Genomic DNA, 25535 nt, shown 5'->3' with positions numbered 1-25535 from the left:
GTGTGTTGGTGTGAGGGTGTCAGATCTTGGAGTTACAGGCAGTTGTGAGCTGCCGTGTGGGTGCTAGGAATTGAACCCAGGTCCTTTGGAAGAGCAGGCAGTGCTCTTAACCACTGAGCCATCTCTCCAGCCTCATGATTGATTTCAGACCATAAACTTAAAATAAAAACCTACAGGAAAAGATAATGCAATATGTTTTGGATTTTGTGTCCATTATTTTAATAACTGTTTTTTTTTAATGTTTTTTAAACATTCTCATTCATAGCTAATGAAATATTTTGTAGTGTGTGCAATAGGAGATCTTGTGATACATTTTCAGCCTTCTGGCTTTTGAGAATAAGATCCTGCTTTTGTAGCCAGAATGTGAGAGTTCTACAATATACTGAAAATTTTTATTAGTGAATGTAATGTAACCAAAAATCTCCGTCAACTATTTGTTACAAACTAATCCAACAACCATTCCATTACTATGTCTGTACCTGTTAGTGGGTGTACATGCTCACAATGTTTTGAACCCACTTGTATAAAACATATTCTTGTTTTGTTTTTTTTTTTTGTTGTTGTTTTTGTTGTTGTTCCTTTGTGTGTTTTTTTTTTGTTGTTTTTTGTTTTTTGTGGTTGTTTTGTTTTGTTTTGGATTTTTTGAGACGGGGTTTATCAGTGTAGCCTTGGCTGTCCTGGACTCACTTTGTAGAACAGGCTGACCTTGACCTCTCAGTCATCCACCTGCCTCTGCTTCCTGAGTGCTGGAATTAAAGGCATGTGCCACCACCACCACCCGGCTATAAAACAGATTCTTAACTCATATTTCTTTATTTTCTGAACTCCTAGCTCTACAATTCCAAACACAAATTTCTATTTTTGTTTATTTGTTTATTTTTAAGTTTTCTTTAAGTATCTTTGAAAATTTTAAGTGACATTTAAATTAGAGAATGATAATAATCTTTTGATAAAATTTTCCTTTTTTACATGATTTATTTTAATTAAATATTTTCAATTTAACCTTAAATTCTGTGACTCCAACACAGATTCTACTAGAGAAGGTATAATTAATACTCATTTGAAATCTAAACCACTAATACTACTTCTGTGTCCCCATCTACATAAAAATATTCTAATGTTGATATGACATATATAATCATTGGATTTTAAACTCTCTTTTATATCTTTTTTTTTTTTTTTGCAGGCTCTTAAACCTGATCTACAATGGAAAAATTCCTTTTTTACCTGTTTCTCATTGGCATAGCTGTGCGAGCTCAAATCTGTCCAAAGCGTTGTGTCTGTCAGATTTTGTCTCCCAATCTTGCAACCCTTTGTGCCAAGAAAGGGCTTCTGTTTGTTCCACCAAACATTGACAGAAGAACTGTGGAACTACGGCTGGCAGACAATTTTGTTACAAATATCAAAAGGAAAGATTTTGCCAATATGACCAGCTTGGTGGACCTGACTCTATCCAGGAATACAATAAGTTTTATTACACCCCATGCGTTTGCTGATCTACGAAATTTGAGAGCCTTGCATTTGAATAGCAACAGATTGACTAAAATTACAAATGATATGTTCAGTGGGCTTTCCAATCTCCATCATTTGATACTGAACAACAATCAGCTGACTTTAATTTCTTCCACAGCATTCGACGATGTTTTTGCCCTTGAGGAGCTGGACCTGTCCTATAATAATCTAGAAACGATTCCCTGGGATGCTGTAGAGAAGATGGTGAGCTTACACACCCTTAGTTTGGATCACAACATGATTGACAACATTCCTAAGGGAACTTTCTCCCACTTGCACAAGATGACTCGGCTAGATGTGACATCAAACAAGTTGCAAAAGCTGCCCCCTGACCCTCTCTTTCAGCGAGCGCAGGTGCTGGCCACCTCAGGAATCATAAGCCCGTCGACGTTTGCGCTGAGTTTTGGTGGGAACCCCTTGCACTGCAATTGTGAGTTACTGTGGCTGAGACGACTGTCGAGAGAAGACGACCTTGAGACATGTGCTTCTCCTGCACTTTTAACTGGTCGCTATTTCTGGTCAATTCCTGAAGAAGAGTTTTTGTGTGAGCCTCCGCTCATCACTCGTCACACTCATGAGATGAGAGTCTTGGAGGGTCAAAGGGCAACACTGAGGTGCAAAGCTAGAGGAGACCCTGAACCCGCAATTCACTGGATTTCTCCTGAAGGGAAGCTGATTTCAAATGCAACAAGATCCCTGGTGTATGATAATGGAACACTTGACATCCTTATAACAACTGTAAAAGATACGGGAGCTTTTACCTGTATTGCTTCCAATCCTGCGGGGGAAGCAACACAAATTGTGGACCTTCACATAATTAAACTCCCCCACCTACTAAACAGCACCAATCATATCCATGAGCCTGACCCTGGGTCTTCAGATATCTCTACTTCCACAAAGTCAGGTTCAAACGCTAGCAGTAGCAACGGTGATACTAAAATGAGTCAAGATAAAATTGTGGTGGCAGAAGCAACTTCGTCAACAGCACTACTTAAATTTAATTTTCAAAGAAATATTCCTGGAATCCGTATGTTTCAAATTCAATACAATGGTACTTATGATGACACCCTTGTTTACAGGTAAGAAAAATTCAGTCATCTTGGGTCTTTGCTGACCTCTATAGTACAGGGTTTATAAAGCAATATCACTTTGTATTATTCCCAAATTGACACTGCTACTCTGTGCTGGTCCTAGTAGCAATCCAACTTTATAGTACATAAAGTGCCATATTAAGTGGTGAATATATATGGAAGAAGAATAGTTTGAATGGAATTCTTTTCTAACAGTACATATTTATATTTAATACTATGCTTAATTTTTTTTTACCTCATATGGGACATGTGACTGTCAGACAACAAGACAGATTTAATTTAAATTTTCAAAAACATACCAGAATTTACACATCCACATGAGTGTTTTTCCTTCAAGGAAGTCACCTTGGGAAGCTATCCCATTACCCCAGTGATGCTGCCATTGTTCAAAGCAGTTTTGGAATTATCTTTAGAACCTTCGGCATACTGTTTTGAATATCCTCAATGGTGTCAAATCTTCGTCTTTTGAGGGTGAGTTTCAATTTGGAAACAAGCCTTTTGGAGTCAAGTCTTGTGAATAAGGTGGGTGCTCAAGATGCTTATTGCCACTGTTAGGCAAGAGGTATGATATAACTACCAAGTAATGAGACTGATTCTTTGAATGACTGACTTATGTGCATGTGTGCTGTCTTAAGACACTTCCAAAGAAGATGTACATCATATTTTGAGCAGTGAAAGTATCACTGGCGTTAAGTATTAACCACGGGGACAGGACAATGACGGAGAACTTGCAGCTGCTAGTGAATTTCTGGTATGTTTTTCTAAAGTTCAGCCTCATTGATTTATAGTCACGTCCTGTCCAATTTTCAGTTGGAAATTCACATTTTTATTCCATATAATTTTACTCCTGACAGACTATTATTGCCCCTCGGAAATGATGTAAAGTCACAGTTCTGAAAAACTAAGATTTAGGTCAGTTCCCGTATACAGAAGTTAAATTCTTGAAAATAATTTGCTTTTCATTCAAGTATGGAAATGTGATTAATTTCTTAAAATAAGTGTAGACTAGTGGAAAAAAAATTTAAAGTATCTTAGCTAGCTATGTAATCAATCCTGGACCAGGTTCTACCTGGCTGAGTTTTAATTTCCTCATCTTTAAAATGAACGATTAGGCTAAGTGGTTTCTAATATCCCTCTCATCGGTAAATGGATGTGGTAGCACACTATAACATAAAAGTAGTAGCAAAATGTAGTTTACTCCTGTCTCACAGGCTCTCCACACAGTCTACAGATGATATTCAACTGGTGATCACGGAAAGATGCCAACCTCACCACACTTTTCTGTAACTGTCATAATAAAATTTAACTCTGTGATAAGCCACATTTTACTTTCACAAATCCCACAGTCGTATCCATGTTCTGAGAAATAAATTATGTGTGGTTCTGACAACCTTGTTGAATGTCTGAGCAGGTTGTTGTCTGTAAAACATTGGTATCTACTCCATTGTGTCTTACAATGATTAAACATTGACGTAAGCAAGTACTTAATGATATATAACATTTACAATACACTCACTGAATGGCACCAGTAATTTAGGTTATTAATACATGCTCTTGTAAGTTTTCTAGTGCATTCAGAACACACTGTGTAGTTTGTATCCCAGTTTAGTTTTACCGTGGTTTGACATTTCTATAACTCATTTTCAGGAGAAATTATAATTTTAACCTTTACTTCTAAGTAATTTTTACTTTAAATTGTATTTGGTTACTTTTTAGAAAGTAAAGTTACTAATAAATAGTAACACAGAAATATATTAATGGTGGAATGTATTGAAAGATTTCTCTAAACCTAAAAATATATGTGCTTTGATGGAGATTCTCACCTGGATATGGTGGTTCGATGAATTCATACTCTTAACCAAAAGCTATGCTTCGTCATGTGTCTAGGTCATTACTCATGCAAGCACATCACACTCATTAAAATACTGGGAACATGAGAAATCAGGATGTCTGTAAATAAAATCTGTTCATCCTTGTAACAAGAGAAGTTATTAAAGATAGCCTTAGCAGGTGCCATTCCATAGCAGCTTGTCACTGATTTGGAAAGCACAGGCTCTGAATTGCAGTTCCATTTTGGTTGCTAATGTAATTGTCAGTGTTTTCTCTTTCTTCAAATTGCCTTTCAGCCATAAAGGTGTTGTAAGTGCTAAATGGATTTGTTTAGTAGTCAGATAATGTCACAGTCACACCTTTCACAAGCAATTTGTCACAAATGATTTTTAGCAATGACTTTTATTAGGAGTTCTGCTTTGCCAAACAGTGTAATTAGTAAGCTTGTCAAGGCATGGTGCAGGTCCCATTAATATAACTCAGACTGTGACAATGAGTTTTCAGCTATTTTAACTGGGTAGATATAAGATCAGATCATATCTCCATATTTCATATCTGTTATAAATGTGCTTGTCTAATGATTATTGAGGGAGAGAGAACTAAAACCATAATGACTTTGTGTATATGTGTTTTGTTTTGTTTTTAATATTAACACATATTCTATTGTCCCTCAGAATGATACCTCCTACGAGCAAAACATTTCTGGTCAATAATCTGGCTTCTGGAACTATGTATGACTTGTGTGTCTTGGCCATATATGACGATGGCATCACTTCCCTCACTGCCACAAGAGTCGTGGGTTGCATCCAGTTTACGACAGAACAGGATTATGTCCGTTGCCACTTTATGCAGTCCCAGTTTTTGGGCGGTACCATGATTATCATCATTGGTGGAATCATTGTTGCATCTGTGTTGGTTTTCATCATCATACTAATGATCCGATATAAGGTTTGTAACAACAATGGGCAACACAAGGTCACCAAGGTTAGCAACGTTTATTCTCAAACTAACGGGGCTCAGATGCAAGGCTGCAGTGTCACGCTGCCTCAGTCCATGTCCAAACAAGCCATGGGCCATGAAGAAAATGCCCAGTGCTGCAAAGTTGCCAGTGACAATGTAATTCAGTCTTCAGAAACGTGTACGAGTCAGGACTCTTCTACCACTACCTCTGCTTTGCCCCCTACCTGGACTTCAAGTGCGTCTGTGTCTCAAAAGCAGAAACGAAAGACTGGCACAAAGCCGAGTGCCGAGCCGCCGCAGAGTGAAGTTGTCACAAATGTTGAGTCTCAAAACACTAACAGGAACAACTCAACTGCCTTGCAGTTAGCTAGCTGCCCTCCTGATTCTGTCACAGAGGGACCCACTTCTCAAAGAGCACATACCAAGCCAAGTAAGTTTCTCACTGTGCCTGCTGGGAGAGCTAGAGCCAGGCATGGGTCCTCCCATAAAGGAGGATTAAAGGAATATTATTCCTATGGTAATTCACCGAAATCTTGTGAGCTATCTCCTAAAAGAAGCATGTCTGTGAATGGAATTTGAACTCAGCTCTGCATTTCCGATATTTGCAATGGAAAACTAACTGTTTTGAATGTGGAGTGCACATAAGAAAGTGTTGTTTAATCTATTCATTCTCTTTGAAATAATCACAGGGGAAATTCACAGAGGAAATTGAAATTTGAAATTCTTGTCTTGTCTTTGATTCTTGAACTTGAGGTTATTTATAAATCATCCAAGGAAGATATAGCACCTTCATGCATATGCATGAGGGTATCATAAATAATACAGCAAATGTGGGGGCTGCAAGAGACAGCAGCAGTGCCTTCTCCTAACCTAAGGCTAGTATTCAGGTCCTATGAGAGCTTATCATAAAAAAGAAAAGAAAAAAAAAAGTATTCACAGGGCCAAGACATATCTCAGCCTATAAAAGCACAGTGCTTGCCATGCCTGATCATTTAGTGAATGGGAACCAGTAGTGGAAAGAGAGTTTGAACATTCACAAATTGTCCTCTGATAACCATTGCTAGTGCCACCCACATCCTCATCCACACAAAATAAACAGAATTTGTTTTATGAAAAATCCCATCATAGGTAATGTCTCACACAAAAATTAGATTTCTTTGTAATTTAAAGAGAAGTCTATATAGAAATAACTGATATGTTTTCAGTGAAGGCACTGTATTGTTTCCAGTGGCAATCAACGGCTTGATATTTACATTAATTATTCAAATTAAGCATTCCCAGCAATGCCCAAGTTAGTAACTTTCTCAACAAAAGTCTTGGTTCTGGTGCTAAAATTGTTCAATGCTACTTCTCTTTAAAACACATATTTTTTCATGGAAAATAAAATAAAATGAAATTCATTTTACATTTTATCATATATGCTAATCCATAGATATAAAGGTGATCACATTTAATTCCATGCACAACTGTTGAATGAATGTGTTTTATATTTTTTAATATAATTCAAAGAATTAGACAAAAATGTAAACTTGCTTTTACAAATAGGTGTTTGTTTTTATCATCACAAGAAATAAAAAATTCTACAGGAAGACTCATTACATTAACAAATGGTAGAAAAGCATTGCTAATTAACCAGAGTGACCTTTTTCTCTTATTTGTTACATAATTCTGCTACTGAATGTTTGTATTTAAAGTAAATACATTTTTAAACAAAAGTGTGCTATATGTAACCATAAATAATTTAATATAATGGGCATGTGTTACTTTAAAGGACAATATATAATTAGTTGTATGTTTACTTGATAAAACATTCTTGGAGTTTCACTGAAGTCATGATTCATAGATAAATATTTCTATGGAGTTGTCAATAAATTATATTTGTCTATTTGGCATAGACACAGGCTGACCTCAAACCCACTCTATAGTTAAGAACACCTTGAAGGTTCTAGCACACTCTTGACTCCACTGCCCAGGTGGTAGGATTACACACATGCACTCCCACATCTGCCTCAAAATGATTATATAGTAACTCATATCACTCAAACATTGCTTAAACTTCAGACTCTCAAATCATTATCTTCATTTTTGCTCATTGAATTAATTTTAATCCAATATAAAAATTAATTAATTCAACTTTAAATTTTCAACTAAATTTAATTTTGCCGAGGTACATCTTACCATATATGCTTTCTCTTGACACTATTAAATGAGAAAACAGACTGAAGCAATTGGAGATGGGTTTAGTGCCAGTTTTTATAACTTTATTTTTAGAGGTTGCCCAGAAGTCTTACTTATGCTCTCCAAGTCCCATCTCTTCCTTGCTTTATTTTGGAGAATTCCCTTTTTGCTAAGCATAGCCTAAACTTCCTGATTGCTCCTGTAGATAGCTACTTGGGGACACATGAGGTCACTTATATGGTCTTAGTTCATGAAAGCAAAGCACTTCTTAAGGTGCAGGGACTTTCAGCACTGTTACAGGAGTAATGTCTAACTCCAGTTGTGTATTTTGAATTCACACCGACCACACAATTCCTAAGGCTGCAGTGAATGGGAACAGCAAGTTAATCATTCCATTCTGTGATTTGCCAGAATCATAATAAATGTTTTGAATGGGGAAAAGTTTTCCAGTCTTCACAAAGAAACGCGAAGTAGGACAAGAAGCGCTTGAGGTCAGAGTAGGAACCCCTGCATGCCTGCTCTACACTATAGAAAAACACCAACTTTACAATTGCTTTGTTTTTAGAGATGATGAACCTGTTTACCTTCCTTGGGGTAATCTTGGGGATGTTACTTTTCATAGGCATTTAAAAATATGTGACATAGGACTATTTAAAATTTAACTGAAGTCTTTAAAATAATTCCTTTTTAGTATTTTCATGAGATTTTTTTCAGAGTACATTTACCAAAATCTTGGACATTTTTCTTTTAAACATAAATATCTAAGTCGGTGTTTTAGTCTTTGGAAAAGTTTATATTTTGAGACATAGCCAATCAAGAAAGTCATCTGATATTCATGTGTATTTAGAGGATGGAAGTTTTACTTTTGGAGATGATTACTATTATTTATTATAATGTTTGATACACAATATATGCTTAGTTTATTGAGTGAATAATTGTATAGAGAGATACATGAGTAGCTGTAGAAATAGAGGTATTACTGTTACCATTAATAATGATTTTGACTGATTAGCATCATGATGATTGTGGTCCAGAAATTATGTTACAACAAAAATCATAGATGCTGTTCTCTTCTTGTTTTTCCTTTTTCTGTGTACTACATTCTTTATCTAAACTGCCATATATTTGTGATCTGAACCTACCATTTCCTTTTTATTGTTTCTGACTATAGTGAGAATACATACATTATTTTTACTTCCTTTTTCTTAATTATTTAAATTTCCTTTTAGCCATATAAAATTATCAGTTAGTTACTTGCAAAAAAAAATACGTGTTCTCTTAATTATTAGCATATTTTAGAGCCGTTTACTCTGAATGTTTAGATAAAACATTATGCATCCTTCTCTAAAATGTTTTTGGTTCATTTTGAGTAATTGTCCTTTGAGTTAGAAACACCAAAGGACAATTCAAGTGGCGTCTTAATGGAGGAATCCAGCCTTCAAAGTTTCCTGAGCATTCTGGGAAATAGCCCTTTGCTTCAATAACTGTTATAATTAGAACCTCTAATTTGATATGAATCTGTTATATAAAAGTTTAAATTAGGTGTGGGAATCAGGAACCATGACACTCTCCAGTTTATTTCCTATAGAAATTCCTCCAAAGTTAAAGGAGTCATGAGAGGTCTCACTAGCAATTGCACTAAATCAATTGATTTCACCTACTTCTAAGATATTTTTGACAAAGTTTTAGAGGATAATCTAGTGACACAAATTATATTCAGTAAAATATTTCAATTTTCTCTGAAATAATTCAATTTCAAAATATTCAAAATATTTTCTCTTCAGTGTTCATCTCACAAAAGTGCTTGCTGTCAATATAATTTCATTCATTTTATCTTCTTTAATTGCAGAAATGTTACTTTAACTTAGAAATTAGATCAAATAATAAGAATATTAAGTTTCAATTAATTGTCACCTGTTTCCTACATTTTAATATTCTTTCTCTCCTTATGTTTAGTTATAAACTTAAGAAAACTTTCTCTAAAATGCAAATTCTGAAGACATAATAAGCATTGTAGGTGTCCTTTAAATGTACTTTTTTTTCTAAGAAGGCAGCAAACAAGATTTGTTGTTTTCTTGCCATTGACTATTTACAACTGCAGTTTTAAAAGGCTAAGTGAAGCATGGCCATTCCAACCAGGCAGAGTGAGAACCTTCCTTCTTCTTTCTCAGACTGGTGTTTGTCATGAGAGCAGTCTTAGCATTGCATGCTTCTGTGTTAGCCAGGCAAATATTTGGGGTAAAGACTTCCGTAGAGCTGTGGGTTGGATACAAAAGATCCATGCTTTTCTTCTTAGCTGTTAATAGTAATAATAAAACATAATAAAATAATAACACAATTACATCCTTTATAATACAAGAGGCAAATGACACTGAATGTATTTTGTGGGTATGAAGTATGTCATTGAGTGCATGGAGAGACAGCTTAGTGCTTAACTGCACTTCCTGTTCAGAGAGCCTGGGCTCTGTTTCTAGTACTTACATGGTGGGTTACAACTTTCAATAACTCCGGGTATAGGGAAGCCGATGTCTCTTTTCACTTCTTCGGGTCCTACATGCATAGGGTGCACATCCTTCCACTTGTGGGCACACATATGCACATAAAAAGAACGAATTAATCAAATTTTAAAGAAAAATGCAGTGTCATCCAAATTCATAAAGGAAAGAGAAAACTCATCAAACTCAACAAGATTTTTATGATGTGTTCAAAAACTGGCCCTCAAAATACTCAGTTGTAGAGACAAAACCTAAAAATTTGACAAGGAAGCTCTATCAGCCATGATGTTATAAGCACTGTGAGTTTTGTATTTCATTTCATTGTCTTGTGGAGGAAATAATTGCTTTTATCAGAACAAAATTCTGCACAAAATAAAAAAAGTCATTAATATGTTCCTGTCATTGAGGTATCCTAGCTTCCTCACAAGTGAGACACAAAGTAGAGTTATAATTGGAAGTGTATTAAAGTATTAAAGTATCACATGGGGTTAATATAAATGCATTTGAAACTTTATTAAAATTTACAACTTGTCATTGTAACAAAGGAAATGGTGAGTAATTGTTCTGGCTATGTTCGGCTGTTTCAAAGTCAATACTAAATAACTAAAGTAAATTTTGAATGCATATGAATATTGTGTATTTGTACAACTACTTATGGATAGATATATTTCTGCACATACAGTAAATTTTAGGGGAAATCAGAGAAAATTATATTTTATGGAATGCAAATTATTAACTTTCCAATTACTTAAATATAAGCCAATTTTAAAGGACTATCAAAGAAATGCTACCAAACTATATCTAACATTTTTAAGATAATATTCAAAATACACACTTTCTAATACACATTTGTCATTTGAGTTTTCTAATTATGTCCAATTTGCATCCTCATTTCATTTTTCTTACCAAAATGGTGATCATTATGGTTATAAATGTCAAAAACTATATATATATGTATATATATATACATATATATATGAAATTTCTAATATATTCTAGAGAAAACCATCCACCTGTTGTTTTATTATTTTATTGTGTTTGGTTTGGGGTATGATTACATACCTTTTATCATTGAAGATGTACATTAAGCAGTTGATGCAATTCTGCACTCTATAATTACAAGTAAATGAATATTTGAATAAATTAAAATTATGAAATATATTTTGACTCTACAGTATACAAATTTCCTATTTTTCTCTCTGTAATATCTATGAAAATGCTAACCTACAGGGTGTATTGTAAATTCAAATAAATATTTATGCTCAATGAATTTATATAAAATTAAATAATATTTCATCTTTTTCTAGCATATGTTATAAAATCTGACAACCATCCTTACAGATACTTAACAACATCTATTTCCAAATAATTAATAGTATTTTCCTTGAACACACTCTTCAGAGAAATGGAAGATGTCTAAACAAGGTTTTGCCATGATATTGAACATTTATAGGCAAATAGATGGATATGCATGTAGTATCTGATTTTTACGCTTTCATTTAGAAATGGATAACATAAGAATAGTTGAGGACTAAATGTTAATTTAATGGCTAATACAGTTTTTATAAAGGTGTGGTAAGTATGGATGAATTCTATTTCCTGCCTTGAACTCTGAGGTTTTTATGTTTTTCATAGGCACCTCACCAAATAAAATGTCAATTCTGGGATGAATTAAAAAAAAAAAAAAAGAAACCTGACTGTCTCATTGAATTCCATTGATGCTGCACTAGAAGGCATATGTTTACATTCCACAAATACATATTTTTAATTTAAACTTTTATAGTATTGAATATATGAAATAGCTACAGAAAACTATGAAATAGAAAAGCTAATTATTATAATGCAAGTGATGGTTCAGCCCAGCAAAAATAAAGTGAATAGGGTATTAGGACCTGATCTTAAGGAACAAAACAAGTAAAGAACTGCTCATGACATTGAAAATCTCATTCCCAGATGCTTTGCCGACTAATGTTGACCAGAGTGTCCAGGAAACACAGGTGAGAAACTTAACAGTTATTTACTTCAAAACCAAAGGTTCGCTATTATATTCATGAAGTTTCTAATTATTGACATGCTAATGCACTGCTTTGAGATTGTCCACTAAATGGAGGCCTTAGCAGTACAAACTGTGCTTTGTGTGGGTTGAGAGAATTTTCAAACCGTGCCTAGATCTATTCCTGATGACCATAAACGTTATTGGGATAAACGTAGCTCTAATCCTGTTGTTAGTGTGACTCTGGAGCAGTTCATGCACTCATCCCTGCCTTAAATCATTTTTAAAACTACTCTGTACACATAGATATCTTTGTACAAATACACTGATCCGGGCCTGACACCCATCTTTGTAAGGGCATGTTCAGGCAGCCACGCTTCTCATCCCTGCTCTACTCTGGGGTGCGATAATTCATTTTGCCTTGTTGAAAAACTTGAAGTTTCTGAGGGGGATTACCTCCCCCTGTATATGATCATAGGGTATCAAGTCTCTTCTTGGTAACCTGCTGTCCTTCCTCTGAGTGCCACCAGGTCTCCCCCTCCAGAGGACATGGTCAAAGATGAGGCACCAGAGTATGCGAGAAAGTAATATCCCACTCTCCACTCTACTGTGGAGAGTGTTCTGTCCATTGTCTAGATCTGGGTAACAAGAATAAATTAATAAAGGAGAAAAAAATAAAAAAATAAAAAAAAGAAAAACCTGAAGTTTTACACTGGTGTGCGAAAAGATGTGATCATTTTACAGTGAAGCTGAACATGCCTTATTTGAGGCATTGTTTTTGTCAGCCACCAATTGCTCTTCTTGAGAGCTTTTCTTTCATATATATATAATTTTCAAATGAGAATATGATTCCTGAATTTTAATTGATGAGTAAATGTGTTGCCAGAATGGAGGAGCACTGGAGCAATCTGCTCAAACATCTGGAAGTGTCAGCCATTTGCTTGAGGTTTCAAACCAGGGGAAAATTCTTTTTAAAAATTAAAAACAAACAAACAAAACAAACAAACAAACAAACAAAAACCCTGCATACTTTCAATGTCAAAGATATCTTTTGCCCCTTCTAATATTGTTTACATTAAAAATATTAATTTTCTCCGTGTATCATTGTTTTCCCTAAAACATTCCACCCCTAAAGGAAAGCATGCATTTTCATGTAATATTTCTTCCCTTAGTCCATTCTTTTTTTTTTCTTTTTTTTTCATTTTTTTCTTCTCCTTTATTAATTTATTCTTGTTACATCTCAATGGTTATCCCATCCCTTGTATCCTCCCATTCTTCCCTCCCTCTCATTTTCCCCTTATTCCCCTCCCCTATGACTGTTCCTGAGGGGACTTCCTCCCCCTTATATATGCTCATAGGGTATCAAGTCTCTTCTTGGTAACCTGCTGTCCTTCCTCTTAGTCCATTCTTGAGTGTCTCAGGGAACAGATGGCTCAGTAGAAACCAAGAACTTCAACAAGTCCCGGTGCCGTAACCAGAACTGGCCTACAGAGGGCGGCTTTGCTCTCCACATCATCTCTCTCAGTTTACCTTGCCCTGCTCTCCACGCCTCCATTTTCTCTCTTTCCTTTCCTGACTCCTAGACCTCCAGCCTCTTCTTTTCCTCAGTCTCCTCTCCTTTCTTCTCTATTCTCCCCTCTCTCTCTATTTATCTTCCCGTCTTTCTCTCACTTTTTACAGTGCACTGATGGTTGGAATTTGGGCATCCGGCTGACCTGAACATTAAGGTATAGCTTAAGTAACAGATTAGGTGCAGATGATTGCTGTATCAGAAGCATTTCTACGTCATATCAGCACACTGTGGTGCTGCAGGCAGAAGCAGAAGAGTGGATACTCAAGACGTATTCAAATTGCCAACTATGAATTCCCCAGCACAGCCTAGGGGCATTACCCACCACCATGACTGTTTCGTTTCATTATTAGAAATGGAATTAGAAGTTAGCCTTTGCCCTTATTTTGGACGTGTGTGTGTGTGTGTGTGTGTGTGTGTGTGTGTGTGTGTGTGTGTGTGTGTGTGTGCGTGCGTGTGCGTATGTGTGTGTGTGTACAGCTACACAAAGTAAAATTATGCCAATGTGATAAATTCATAAAAATATTAACAATGACTTTTCATCACACTGACTTTACTGCTCTTAATAGATAACTTGAACATGTAATTAAAGCAAAATATAAATGTATGTAAGCTATTATCTACCACCAACACCTATTACAACAACCCATGATATCGTGTAGATCTGTCTCTCACTATGAAATTCCTGTTTTAGGGTATGTTTTGCAGGTGAGTGAAGGGGAAAAAGGATGGAATACATCAGTCTTTAAAATTCCTGATGATGAATTTTAAAATATTTTAAGATATAAAAACTAATACCTTAATGTCATAGAAATACTTCATTTGCAGTTTTTCTGTTCTGTCTTTTCTACAATCATTGCCAAGAAATTTACATGCAAATAGTAAAACGTTTATCAAATTAGTGTCAAAATCGCATTCCAGTTCTCATTCTGTTTATATATGAGAATTTAAGTTCCTGTTTGACCTTCTTGTACGTATTCTTGGAACACACGTTATATTGGCTATTTCAGGTTTGTCATTTCCACAGTGGTCAGCAGGAGCAAAGGTGATGCTCTTCTGAGCAGTCTGGGAGCCTCACCCTTTCTCACATGCCCCCTTTCAGTTCTCTGTTGTTTGCGTATAAAGGGCCACAGCACAGAGAGTAGTCTTTGAGCACAAATCCACAGCTAGCAGCAGCCTCAGGACTTCAACACTGAAGCATCGTCTCCCAAGGGGATTTTAATTTTTTTATCACATTATAGTGTGTTTTAAACAGAATTGTATTCTACAAAATGTCTTATTCTGGTTTTTGTTTCTTCGTTCATTCATTTTTATGGATTTCTGAATAAACATGGAAGTACAGGGGGCCTAAAATATGTAAATGGATTACATACAATTATTGTGTAATAAGATTATAAGGATATACTCACACAACATGACTCAAAGGAGAGAAGTGGAGTCATTCATAAATTTTGTGATGATAAGTAGAGCAGTTGGAATAATTGACAAAGAATTGTATCCTTAAAAGTAGCCCAGTAAGAGAAAGGATGCCTGTGTTAGCATGTAAGAAAGGAGCAGTGTATACAGAAGTGAGTGGACTTGTGTACTTTGATACTAAAGTGCTGTGAGTGACAGTTTGAAGAATGACTTCTCTACTGAAAACAACAAAATGTGTAGGATTTATCTGTGTTTATGTGTGTGTGTGCTCAGAGCAAGTATAACATGGTTTATACTAGCTTATAGCAGCCTCAAAATAAGTGCTTAGTTTCTACTTAAATTTGACTAATTAGTGAAAAAGAACAATATTCTTTGTCATCATTAAGGGTACAACTGAATCTCACTAAATTTTCATAACACAAATCTTTCTGCAGAATGTAAAGCACAGTGATCATGTAAGTTTTAGAAATACTGAAGAAATGTGATTGAAGATGCCTATTTAAAAAAAACAACAGAGGCATATATTATTTAATTTTTTCCTGCAAGGTTTTGGGGCAATTAAGTAAAAGAAAGTTCTTGCCTACCAGTTAAGTTTGAGTCAAAAAAATATGGAAGCTTTCTGCACTTAGATCTGTTTTTAAAATGATTATTTTTACATATTCGCTAACTTTCAAATAATCCCATACTATCTTCAATATTGATATGGGTATCTCTGTTATATCCTATATATTGTGTCAGTATTCTTTGGCCTGGGTTTCAAAGCTCAAAAGTTTTAGAATTTCTGCATAATATTCTTACTGGTTTGTGTGTTTTCTTCCTCCTTTCCTTTCTTTTATTTGCAGAGGCTGGAGTCCATATGAAGAGCACCGCTTTCCTCTCTCCTGAGAACAGTTGCCCTTGATATTTTTACTGGATAAAATTTGAAAATGTATCAGTTCACAATGGCGGATTATTAAACTAGAAGGAATTGCGCTTGGGAGCCAAAGTGATGACGTCTCTGATGCGGTGAAACTGGCTCCCTCACACCATGGTTCATCCCCTTTTAAAACCAAATTTTTTTCTTCTGATCTACAAATATTTTTTTTAAGAAAGGAAAGAGAACGAAGCCTTCATTGGCATCAAGTTCTGTATCAATCCATCCTACATTGCCATCCATGATTTAACAGACTGTAGAATCTTGAATAATCTATATCACTTTAACAAATAAATGTTTTACTATGACACAACTTGCACATTGCCTTATTTGGGGGGAATATCTTTTGCTTCAAGCTTGCATGGTGTTGTGATTTTTATAAAAAAAATTATATGTTTTAATAATAAATTTCTTTTATATCTAAGAGGTGAAAACTATAAGGAATTCCAAGTTGCTTAGTAGTAGGAGAACAACTTTTTCTCTAGGGTGTACCTATGTCTAAAGGAGGAGAGCACCACTGTTTCAACTCACTAGTAGCAGCTGTATTCTTCGTTTAAGATACAAAATGGGGAGGATTGTCTCTCTCCTCAGGGACCATCAAAAACTGAGAAGAATGAGGAGGTTACTAATAATGTACATTGGTTTGGTATCCTAAAGAGCAAAAATGGTAAAATTTAGTAACTTTTTCAGGCCTATATGTCTTGGTCAAGCTCTTTTTCTCCAACATTTCAAAATTTCAGAGTACACATGTACGTTAACACCAGAATACGTAGAGATGTGATATGTTTATGCTTACAAATGAGAATAAAGCCACATCAGAAGGTGTCCAACCTTAGCCTTTTACAGTACATCTTGGGCTGAAGCATCAGAAGCAATTTCTGTTCTTCTTCTTATCCTAACCTCTCATAATTATTTGAGCAATATTTGAAAATGGATATGAACTGTCCTAGTCTGGTATGAGATATAAGGATAGTGAACTGAAGTAGTATTTCTTATCACTATTTAACTCATTTTTTTTTAACAAATGTAGATTCTATTTGTTTTCCTGGACCAACATAGTAGTTGCACTGAAAACAGGGGCCTGCTACACTAGATAACAACACTTGCACACATTTCAAGGACATGACAAATATGTGGTTGAAATGGAAAATGCTTGAGTTGAGTTTTGGTGATGATTTCTGAAGTTGGAATTTTGCTTAATTATGTTTGGTGACAAATTTAATTCCTTGGAAAAGTGTGTGTGTGTGTGTGTGTGTGTGTGTGTGTACACAAATGATTATGATGAAGAAATGTATACTAAACAGCAAACACTGGCACAGAAGACTTCTAGCATATTTTTTTTCGCCTCCAAAGTGCTAACATCAGGGACCGTGGTATTACACTGTCCAGAGCCCAGAGCAGTGTATCAAGGCCTATGTTGGAGACGGTCCCATTTGCGCCCTTACTCCATGGGCTCTGGTTCCCTTAGTGGTAATATGTAACTAGTGTTTGCAGCCTGACCTGTCACCTAGTTCTCATTTGCTTTTTTTGTTCTGTTTTTGTTTTTGTTTTTAAAAGAAAAACACCATAACATTGTTTTCTATAGAGTACAGTTTTAGTGTGTTAGAATAAAAATTATTTTAATTTCTTACTCTGAATCTCCAAAAATAAAAAATCTTGGACTTATATTTGTATTCAGCAATCATAATGTTTACATAAGACAATAATTATTAAGAAGAATCTCAGTATATGGGTCTTGAGGTATGCAATAATTAAGTTTCATGCAATGATATACACGAATATATTTTTAAAGTTTAATATACTTTACATATTTACTTTGTTCACATGTACATGTGCATGTAGTGTGGATATGTGTATACCATGGCATGCCTGTGGAATTGAGGGGACAACTTGTATGAGTAGGTTTTCTCCTTCTATCATATATACCATGGAGTTTGAATTCATATAATCAGAGATGGTGGCAGACACCTTCACCCTATCTCCCAGGATCCAAACTATCCTATATTAAGGATACACAAGAGAACATAAACATAGAACTAAGTGCAATTCATGGTCAACCACAAAGTTCTCTATGAACATAACAAAACAATTTGTAGGTAAGTGGGGACAATAAATTCACTCCATTATGTTATAATTCAAGTAAATAAATAATCTAAGTGGAAACAAATGTTAGCTATAAAATTAACGAGCACAGACAGATTTCATTTCTATTTTTTTATTTCTAGGTTATTTTGCAATTATTTGTGTAATAAACTGTCCCAGGTGTGGATGCTGACAGAAACTCTTAGGTAGCATCTTATACAAATTTTATAAAACATAGCAAGCACATGAATTGGAGTTATGACAAGGAGTGTTATCCCTGCTCAACATCAGAGTTTATGAATTGCATGGCAAAGTTAAAACTATTGTTCAAACTATAAATGTATAATTTTTTGTAATCATAATCTGAAGCACTGAGAAAGACTAATAAAGTATAATGCTGGTCAAAAAGAATAACATAAATCAGGTTCAAGTAATTTGAATTATTACTTTTAGTTTTGTAAGTGATAGTCATATTTTACAGTAATTTTGATTTTCAATTTCTTGTAAAAATATTCACTATTTACGTAGAATGTTTTGAAACCTGGTTATTTTTCAGAATATACTTGGATACTCAGATTATTTTATTTTTGTGTTTCACTTATCTTTCAGTTCATCCAACAATATATTTATCATTTTTTATTTCAAAATCATATTTGTACTAGGAATTTTAGATATACTGATGAAATATCATATTCAAAATACATTGACTGTCTTAGTGACAAAAATCTATTAAGTTCAATTAGAGTCAAAGGTCTCAAACATAGGAGAGCTCTATTGTACATGCAAGTATGACTGTGGGGAAGTGTTTTGCTCTGCATTTGAAGAATGTTCTTATTGTAGAACACATATTTAACACTATACGTGACATTGTGACCAATTCAATATATGTCAGCTGTGTTAACTGCATTCACAGGTTGTTTTCAACCCTACATGTAAATTCTGTTCATGTAGCATGATGCTAATGTCTCCCTCCCTAGCTCCTCATTAACTCATTCATCAACCTTTACTCACTGTGAATTTGTCTAATGTAGAAATTTCATGCAATCAAGGTAATGTAATATTTGTCCTTTTGTACCTAGCTTATTCCAATTACCAAAATGTATGGTTAATTTACATTGAAGCATAAATAACATTACCATTAATCGTTGGTTCCAAACATTCTTTATTACGGACACATACTTTTCACTCTTTGGGTACTGTTAATTATGTCAAAATATATATTGATATCCAAGTATCATTTAATTCTCAGTTTTCAGTTATTTGCATTTGCATTTGAGTTTGGCTGTTGAGCGATTAGGTTACGTTTTGATCCATTTTCCTTTTTATCATTTTACAGTAAATTGATGTATTGATGCCCACTACACCTAAATTGGTTTACTTTCCCCTAAGCAATACATGTAACTTATTTTTCCACATTTGTAATTTTCAAGTAGGTCTGTTACAGTCAGCAGATGCTTAATCATAATAGTACACCTGTAGAAATGTTTCATTAGGTGACTTTTCATTGTAATGAGTTAAAACATATATACTTACAAAAATAAGATAGGTACAATGTCATTACCCAATGTAATCTTAGGGGTTCAACATCATAAATACTATCATTTATTGAAATGTTTTATAGCAATTATGTATTTCCATTGAATTTTATTAGCATTCTCTAGATATCTAGTGATGTTATTGCTCTTTGATATATTTATTGGACCTTTTGTATCTCTTCTGATGAACTACCAAGTCAATTATTTTCCCTCCTTCAAATTGGAGAATTTGTCTTTTGGAGGGAGGCAGGTGCAGAGGTAGGTTTTACGTGAATACATATATATTCTATTGAACGTGGTATTTATATGTCTATTGTTGGATTTATGATTTTTACTTTTCTCCCATATTGTGGAGTGTTTTACACCACACTTTTGTCAAAATGTTTTATTATATTCATTTAATTTTTAGGGTGTGTATATGCATGCCATAGCATGTGTGCTGAGGTCAAAGTCAAAGTTGGGAGTCAGTTTTTCTTTTTACCATATGGGTTATGGGGATTGAATTTTGAGGTCAGTATATATATTCTTTGTATTATTGCTTTTAAGTTAAGTGTTAATTAAATAATGTATTCTCTGAGACAAGAAAGTTTATTTTTTTACATTTTCACTACTTGATTTAAAGCAATATGTACAGGGTGTGAAGTCGATATCCATTTTTCCTTTTTTCTGTAGGAATCCAGTGATGCCAGCACAATCAGAATACACCGTTAATTGTTCTTTTACTTACCATTTATTGTTGCCGAAGATCAATTGATCATCACTAATGGATTATGCCTGGCATCTTTGCTGCTTTCCACTAGACCTCATATTTAACTTGTGAGAGTACCACGGTTCTACAAGTAAAAAGGCTTAGTTATCATGGGAAGAGAATGTGGAAGTGCACCATATTCTCTTATTTTCCCCTTCGTTATCAATAGGATTTTCATCATTTCAAAATATTGAAATTAAACATTTATTTTATCGTTGGATTTTTTATTTCCCTTAAACAGAAATTTCTGTTGAAAATTTAAAGAGATTCTAGGAAACCTGAGATTGTGAAGTATAATATCAAGATTAACATCACCAAGGATGCCAAGTCATGAACATGCCATGTTTTCCCTGTTGCCAATAACATTCTTAATTTCTTTCAATGGTATTTTATTGTTATATTAAGTACTAGTTGTGTATCTCATGACTTGGCTTAATGAAATTTCACCAGATCTTGTAATTTTTGGTGTATATTCTGGAACGTTCTACATACAAAATGTTGTCATCCATACATGGAGATATTTTTCTCCTTTTCAGTATGAGTGCTTTTGATTTCTTTTTCTATCTAATTTCACCGAATTAAAGCAGCAATAGTAAAAATGGACATCTCTGCCCTCCAATCTCTGCTACTAGAGATAGACTTTCAACCTCTCATAATGAATATGATTTGATCTCCAGGTTTCACACAATTTGTCTATACATTAAGAAAGGTCCCTTTGTTACTATACAACTGTTGTTAACATAAGATTATGTTAGATTTACAAATATCATTTTACTCAAATAAGATGATTGTGCATATTTTTATATTTTTACAAGTATACTAACTTAATATATTACATTGATAGATTTCCCTAATCTTCACTTGCCTTGGCAATTCTAGAATAGTATTTCCATAGCCATTTTGGCCTATACTTCAAAAACTAAGCTCACTTTGACTTGCTAGTCTTTTCAGGATTTTGGCTTAGGTGTAAAATATACTTCTGTCTACTTTTCTGTTTCTCTAGTATCTCCATCCGTTTTTGTTCTTGCGGTGATATGGGACCACAGAATGAATGAAGAATAATTTCTTACTTTCTATTTGTTAGAATTCACCAGTGGATCCATTGTGTTTTGGTTTCCATTGTTTGGGAATTTTAGATTATTTACTGTGTCATATGAAAAACATTCAACTTTTATTGTAGAACTGCTTATTTGTCCTTTTACTCTGCCAATATTTGTTTTGGGTGTTTTTAGGCTTTATTTTTGTCCAGGTAATTTAGTAACGACTATGCTTTCTAGATTAAGTGCCCATTCCATCAATTATAGTGTTCATTTTCTCCTTTAGCCATCTTCACTCAATGTCTAGGTCCCCTGGTATGAGCTCACCAGCCTCACATTCTCTTTTTGTTCTTTGTTTCCAATGAAATATCTATTTGGTTTTTTAAACACTGGACAAAGATGTGGCCTTTTTTGTTTCTGTAATTGTTTGTTTTTGTTTTCTTCTGTCTTTATCTGGTTTTTATTGGAGATTTGAATTTACTCTTGAAATGATTGATGAGAGCAAACATAAACACTTTTATTTGATTTTGTGAAAAGAAATCCTGAATTGCTTTGAATATATACATAACTTTGAATGTTGTAAATTGTAAAGTATTTCTCCCCTAGATTGAGACTGTTTTAGTATAATCTCGCTCCAAACATCGTAAAGTTATTGGTTTCCCTGTTGTAGTTTAAAGCAAGCAGTGTCTGTCACATCTCTGACCAAACCAAGGTGATTATTTAACCACATTCCTTCAGGTAGTTGCCAAACAGATTAGGAGAGACAGGCACTATAATGCAGGTGTGAGGTCTACTGACCCAGCTCAGAGTCGGGAAGAGTTTGTGCTGCGGATGGGTGCAGAGGCTGATGCTACTTCAATATTTCTGTTGTGCAAGTAGGAGTTGGAGAAACAACAACTGAAAACGCCCTCCTGATATCCTGTAACCTCAAGTTTTCTCCCTTCAGCATCTATTTAGTAGATGTAAACCTTTGACTGTTTTCCAGAGATCTGGGTGCACTGAATAGGACTGTCTTAGTTTCCTTTGATATGCACTGGGAGAGTTAAAGCTAACCTGCTCACCTCCACATTCGGCTAACACCACTGCATGTTAGAGTAAATAGCATTTTATAAGTATTATATAATGGAACATAAACCTGTAAGCCAAAAAGTGACATATGCTGCTACACATTTTTACGGTTGTAACACTTGCTAATCCAATAAATTTGGGTTCAGGATCTTTTTTCTATGTGTAAAATTGCTAAAGGACTTTCCTTTTGTGCAAATTCTCACCCATAATTAGCTTGTCTTCGTGTTTGTTTGTAGATTTCATTACTTCATTTTTTTCCTATTTGAAACTTACTTCAAAACCTTAATGCCCAATGTTCTTTTGAGTCTTATTAACTACAACAATAACAGTCATTCTAAAATTAACCCATTACAAACCGATCACACTCAAATAAAGAATTTTCCTTATTTGTGTTGCTAAGACAGGTTATAAATAGCGGTATATGGCTATAAATAACCCCAAAAACTACAGAAAGATTAAAATTCAGTGTCTTCAAAGGCATAAAAATGCAAATATATCTGCATTGCTACATCACTCACAATTTTAATAAGGAAATTTATTTATACACTTTTAACCAGTAATCATTTCTGTATATTAGTGTAGCTAATATATTCATGGAGCTCTTTGGAAGTGTTTTCAGATTTATCATTGTTGTGATTTATATATTTATAAAAAAAGAAACATCAGAGACAATTCAAAAACTGTGCTTGGCTTGATATTTTGTGTCTCTAAGGTTTTGAGATGATTAGTTGTTCAGGAAAAATATTTAAAAATTAATGGGTCCAAGTTTTCCTATAAAATTAAGAAAAAATGCCAATCATGCTACTTTATATTTGGTGAATGTTTCTTTTACCCCTCTGAAATAATTGTTGTCTCTATGGCTTACTGCTTCTGGATACTAACCTAAGCCTAGAATGTATTTAACCTCCAAGACTTACTGCTTTGAGGTATAAGCTCACCCTTTGTAGTTCTTTCTGGACTCCTAACTGGTTGGTTCAACTCAACTGTTCTGCCTCTAACTTCTCTTCAGTCTGACTGATTCAAATTGGGTTCTATCTGCTTCTGACTGAATTTTTCTTTTTAGCCTCATACTTACCTTGGCAATGCATTCCAAGTTCCTTCTTTCTCTCAGCAACCTGTCTCTGTATAACTTTCCTGGTAAATCTCTCCCTCATCTCTCTCTCTCTCTCTCTCTCTCTCTCTCTCTCTCTCTCTCTCTCTCTCTCTCTCTCTCTCTCTCTGTCCCTCTCTCTTCCCTTATGCTGCTCTCTCTTAAGTCGCCTCTCTTTTCTCTCTGCTTTTATTAGAGCTGGGAATATCCTACTCTGTCAAATATTTCTGCTTCTCAATTAGATGTACCTTTGTTGTTTGGGATTAAATGTGTGTACTAAAAGCAACACAGCTGGGTCACACAGACCTAAAAGGTCTTTGGATGTGATCAGAGCAGCCATGCTGGTGGCTTAATATCCCTCTATATACTTTCCTTAAAAATTTAGGAATGAACATTGTTAATTGAATATGTTTGGGAACAGTTTTATTTGAATGAATTTCTGAAAGCAATGACTTAGGAAGGTGTTCCATAGAACTTCCAACCACCAACAGACATCGTTTGCATTATTATAGTAACATTTAAATTAGCCTCAGACCATTAAAATTTTTTACTTTATCCACTATTTGTTTAGCATTTAATGTCCTGGGTTGGCATTTCCTAACAAGTGATGTAGAAACAATTTATTCAGGGACAGTTCAAATACTGCTGACTAGTGAAAAAGCATGGAGATATTTTTGTCCAAACATAGTTACTATGGAAATTCAAGAGCCTGAACCTAGAAGTGGAATACAAACCAAACAAAGGGCTCACTAAGAGACATAAAAAGAATTCACACAGTGATGGTTCTTAAGGTAAGTAAGATGTAATAACATATCCAACTGATGACTACGTTCATAAAACAACAAGGTTGGTGATATGGTCCTAGTTTGAGTTAATATATTTCAGCACTTCATCTCAAAGCTGCATGACATAGCACTGAACCTCATTGACATTGGTGATATTTACAGAACTGTGTATTTTATTTGGAATTCATATCCCTAGAGATTTTGCACTAAGCTCTGGTACTTTTTCAATATTCAGTGGTGCATTGGTTATATGAGACAAGTAATAATGTGTGCTACATAAATACATTGCAATAATAGCTGTACACAGAATGAATAAATGAAGGATTAAGAATGTGGAGTCAGGTAAGGACAGGACAAAGCTCTGATTTGATGATGGTAACAGCTGAGAAATTGAAAGAAGATGTGATATGATGAAAAATTTATCAATCGACCTGCATTTTCTTATCCAATAAGCTTACATTTATTCAATGTATAGGTTTTAAAACAATGTATTTATCAAACTTCCTTTTCAAATAGATGAAGTAGATAATAAATGAGTTTCAAATATCTAAGACATGCTCATTCCAAACCAGTGTTATGAATATCATATAAAAATGATGGTTCCACAACAAATCTGGGCAGTGGAGGGGGTGTTACAGAGACTGATGCACCAACCAAGGACCATGCATGGTGAGGACCTAGACCCTCTGCTCAGATGTACTACATAGACACCACGGTCTTCTTGTGGGTCCCATAATTTGGGGAGTAGGGACTACTTCTGAAATGGAATCTGGACCCCAAACTGTGATCACTTCTCCCTGGTGGGGCAGCCTTGCCAGGCCACAGAGGAAGAAGATACAGGCAGTCCAGATGAGACCTGATAGGCTAAAGTCAGATTTGGGGGAAAGAGTGCTCCCTTTTCTAAGGACTAGGGGAGGAAGGGAAGGGTTATGAAGCAGGGATGGTGGTACTGGGAGGTAGAGGTGGAGGAATCTACAATCTGAATGTAAAGTGAACAAATTAAAAATAGAAGACGATGGCCCCAGACACAAAGGCCTTGTTTAGATGAGAATAAAAATATATAAGCGTAAACTTTTCATATCATCTTAACAATATGTATGATAGTAATTAATGTACAAGACACCAATGGAAACTTCTGATTATATGTGACCATACACATCTGAGTGTAGTACCAAAAAATAAGGGATAAGACCGAGAGTACTAAAGAATGTCAGGTATAAAAGTATTCCTAT

The 25535-nt window shown here is 34.7% G+C and overlaps 1 protein-coding gene across 4 annotated transcripts in view; it reads left to right on the top strand.

The window, feature by feature from the left end:
- The window catches only part of LRFN5 (leucine rich repeat and fibronectin type III domain containing 5), a 270278-nt gene extending 253992 nt beyond the window's left edge, over positions 1-16286 (top strand). For 3 of the 4 annotated variants that reach the window (XM_084791182.1, XM_084791180.1, XM_084791181.1), the window contains exons 3-6: positions 1187-2591; positions 5108-5823; positions 12020-12063; positions 15888-16286. In XM_084791182.1, the coding sequence (XP_084647308.1) occupies positions 1207-2591; positions 5108-5823; positions 12020-12063; positions 15888-15905 (2163 nt within the window). In that variant the 5' untranslated portion in view covers positions 1187-1206 and the 3' untranslated portion in view covers positions 15906-16286. The remainder of the gene's footprint in view (positions 1-1186; positions 2592-5107; positions 5824-12019; positions 12064-15887) is intronic. The other variant, XM_084791183.1, reaches the window with a different exon arrangement.
- Positions 16287-25535: the final 9249 nt, after the last annotated feature.

The sequence above is a fragment of the Acomys minous genome (assembly GCF_964271855.1).
Source record: "Acomys minous genome assembly, chromosome: 8".
Classification (NCBI taxonomy): Eukaryota; Metazoa; Chordata; class Mammalia; order Rodentia; family Muridae; genus Acomys; species Acomys minous.
The sequence above is the reverse complement of the archived record's forward strand: the minus strand, read 5'-3'. Positions and strand labels throughout refer to the sequence as shown.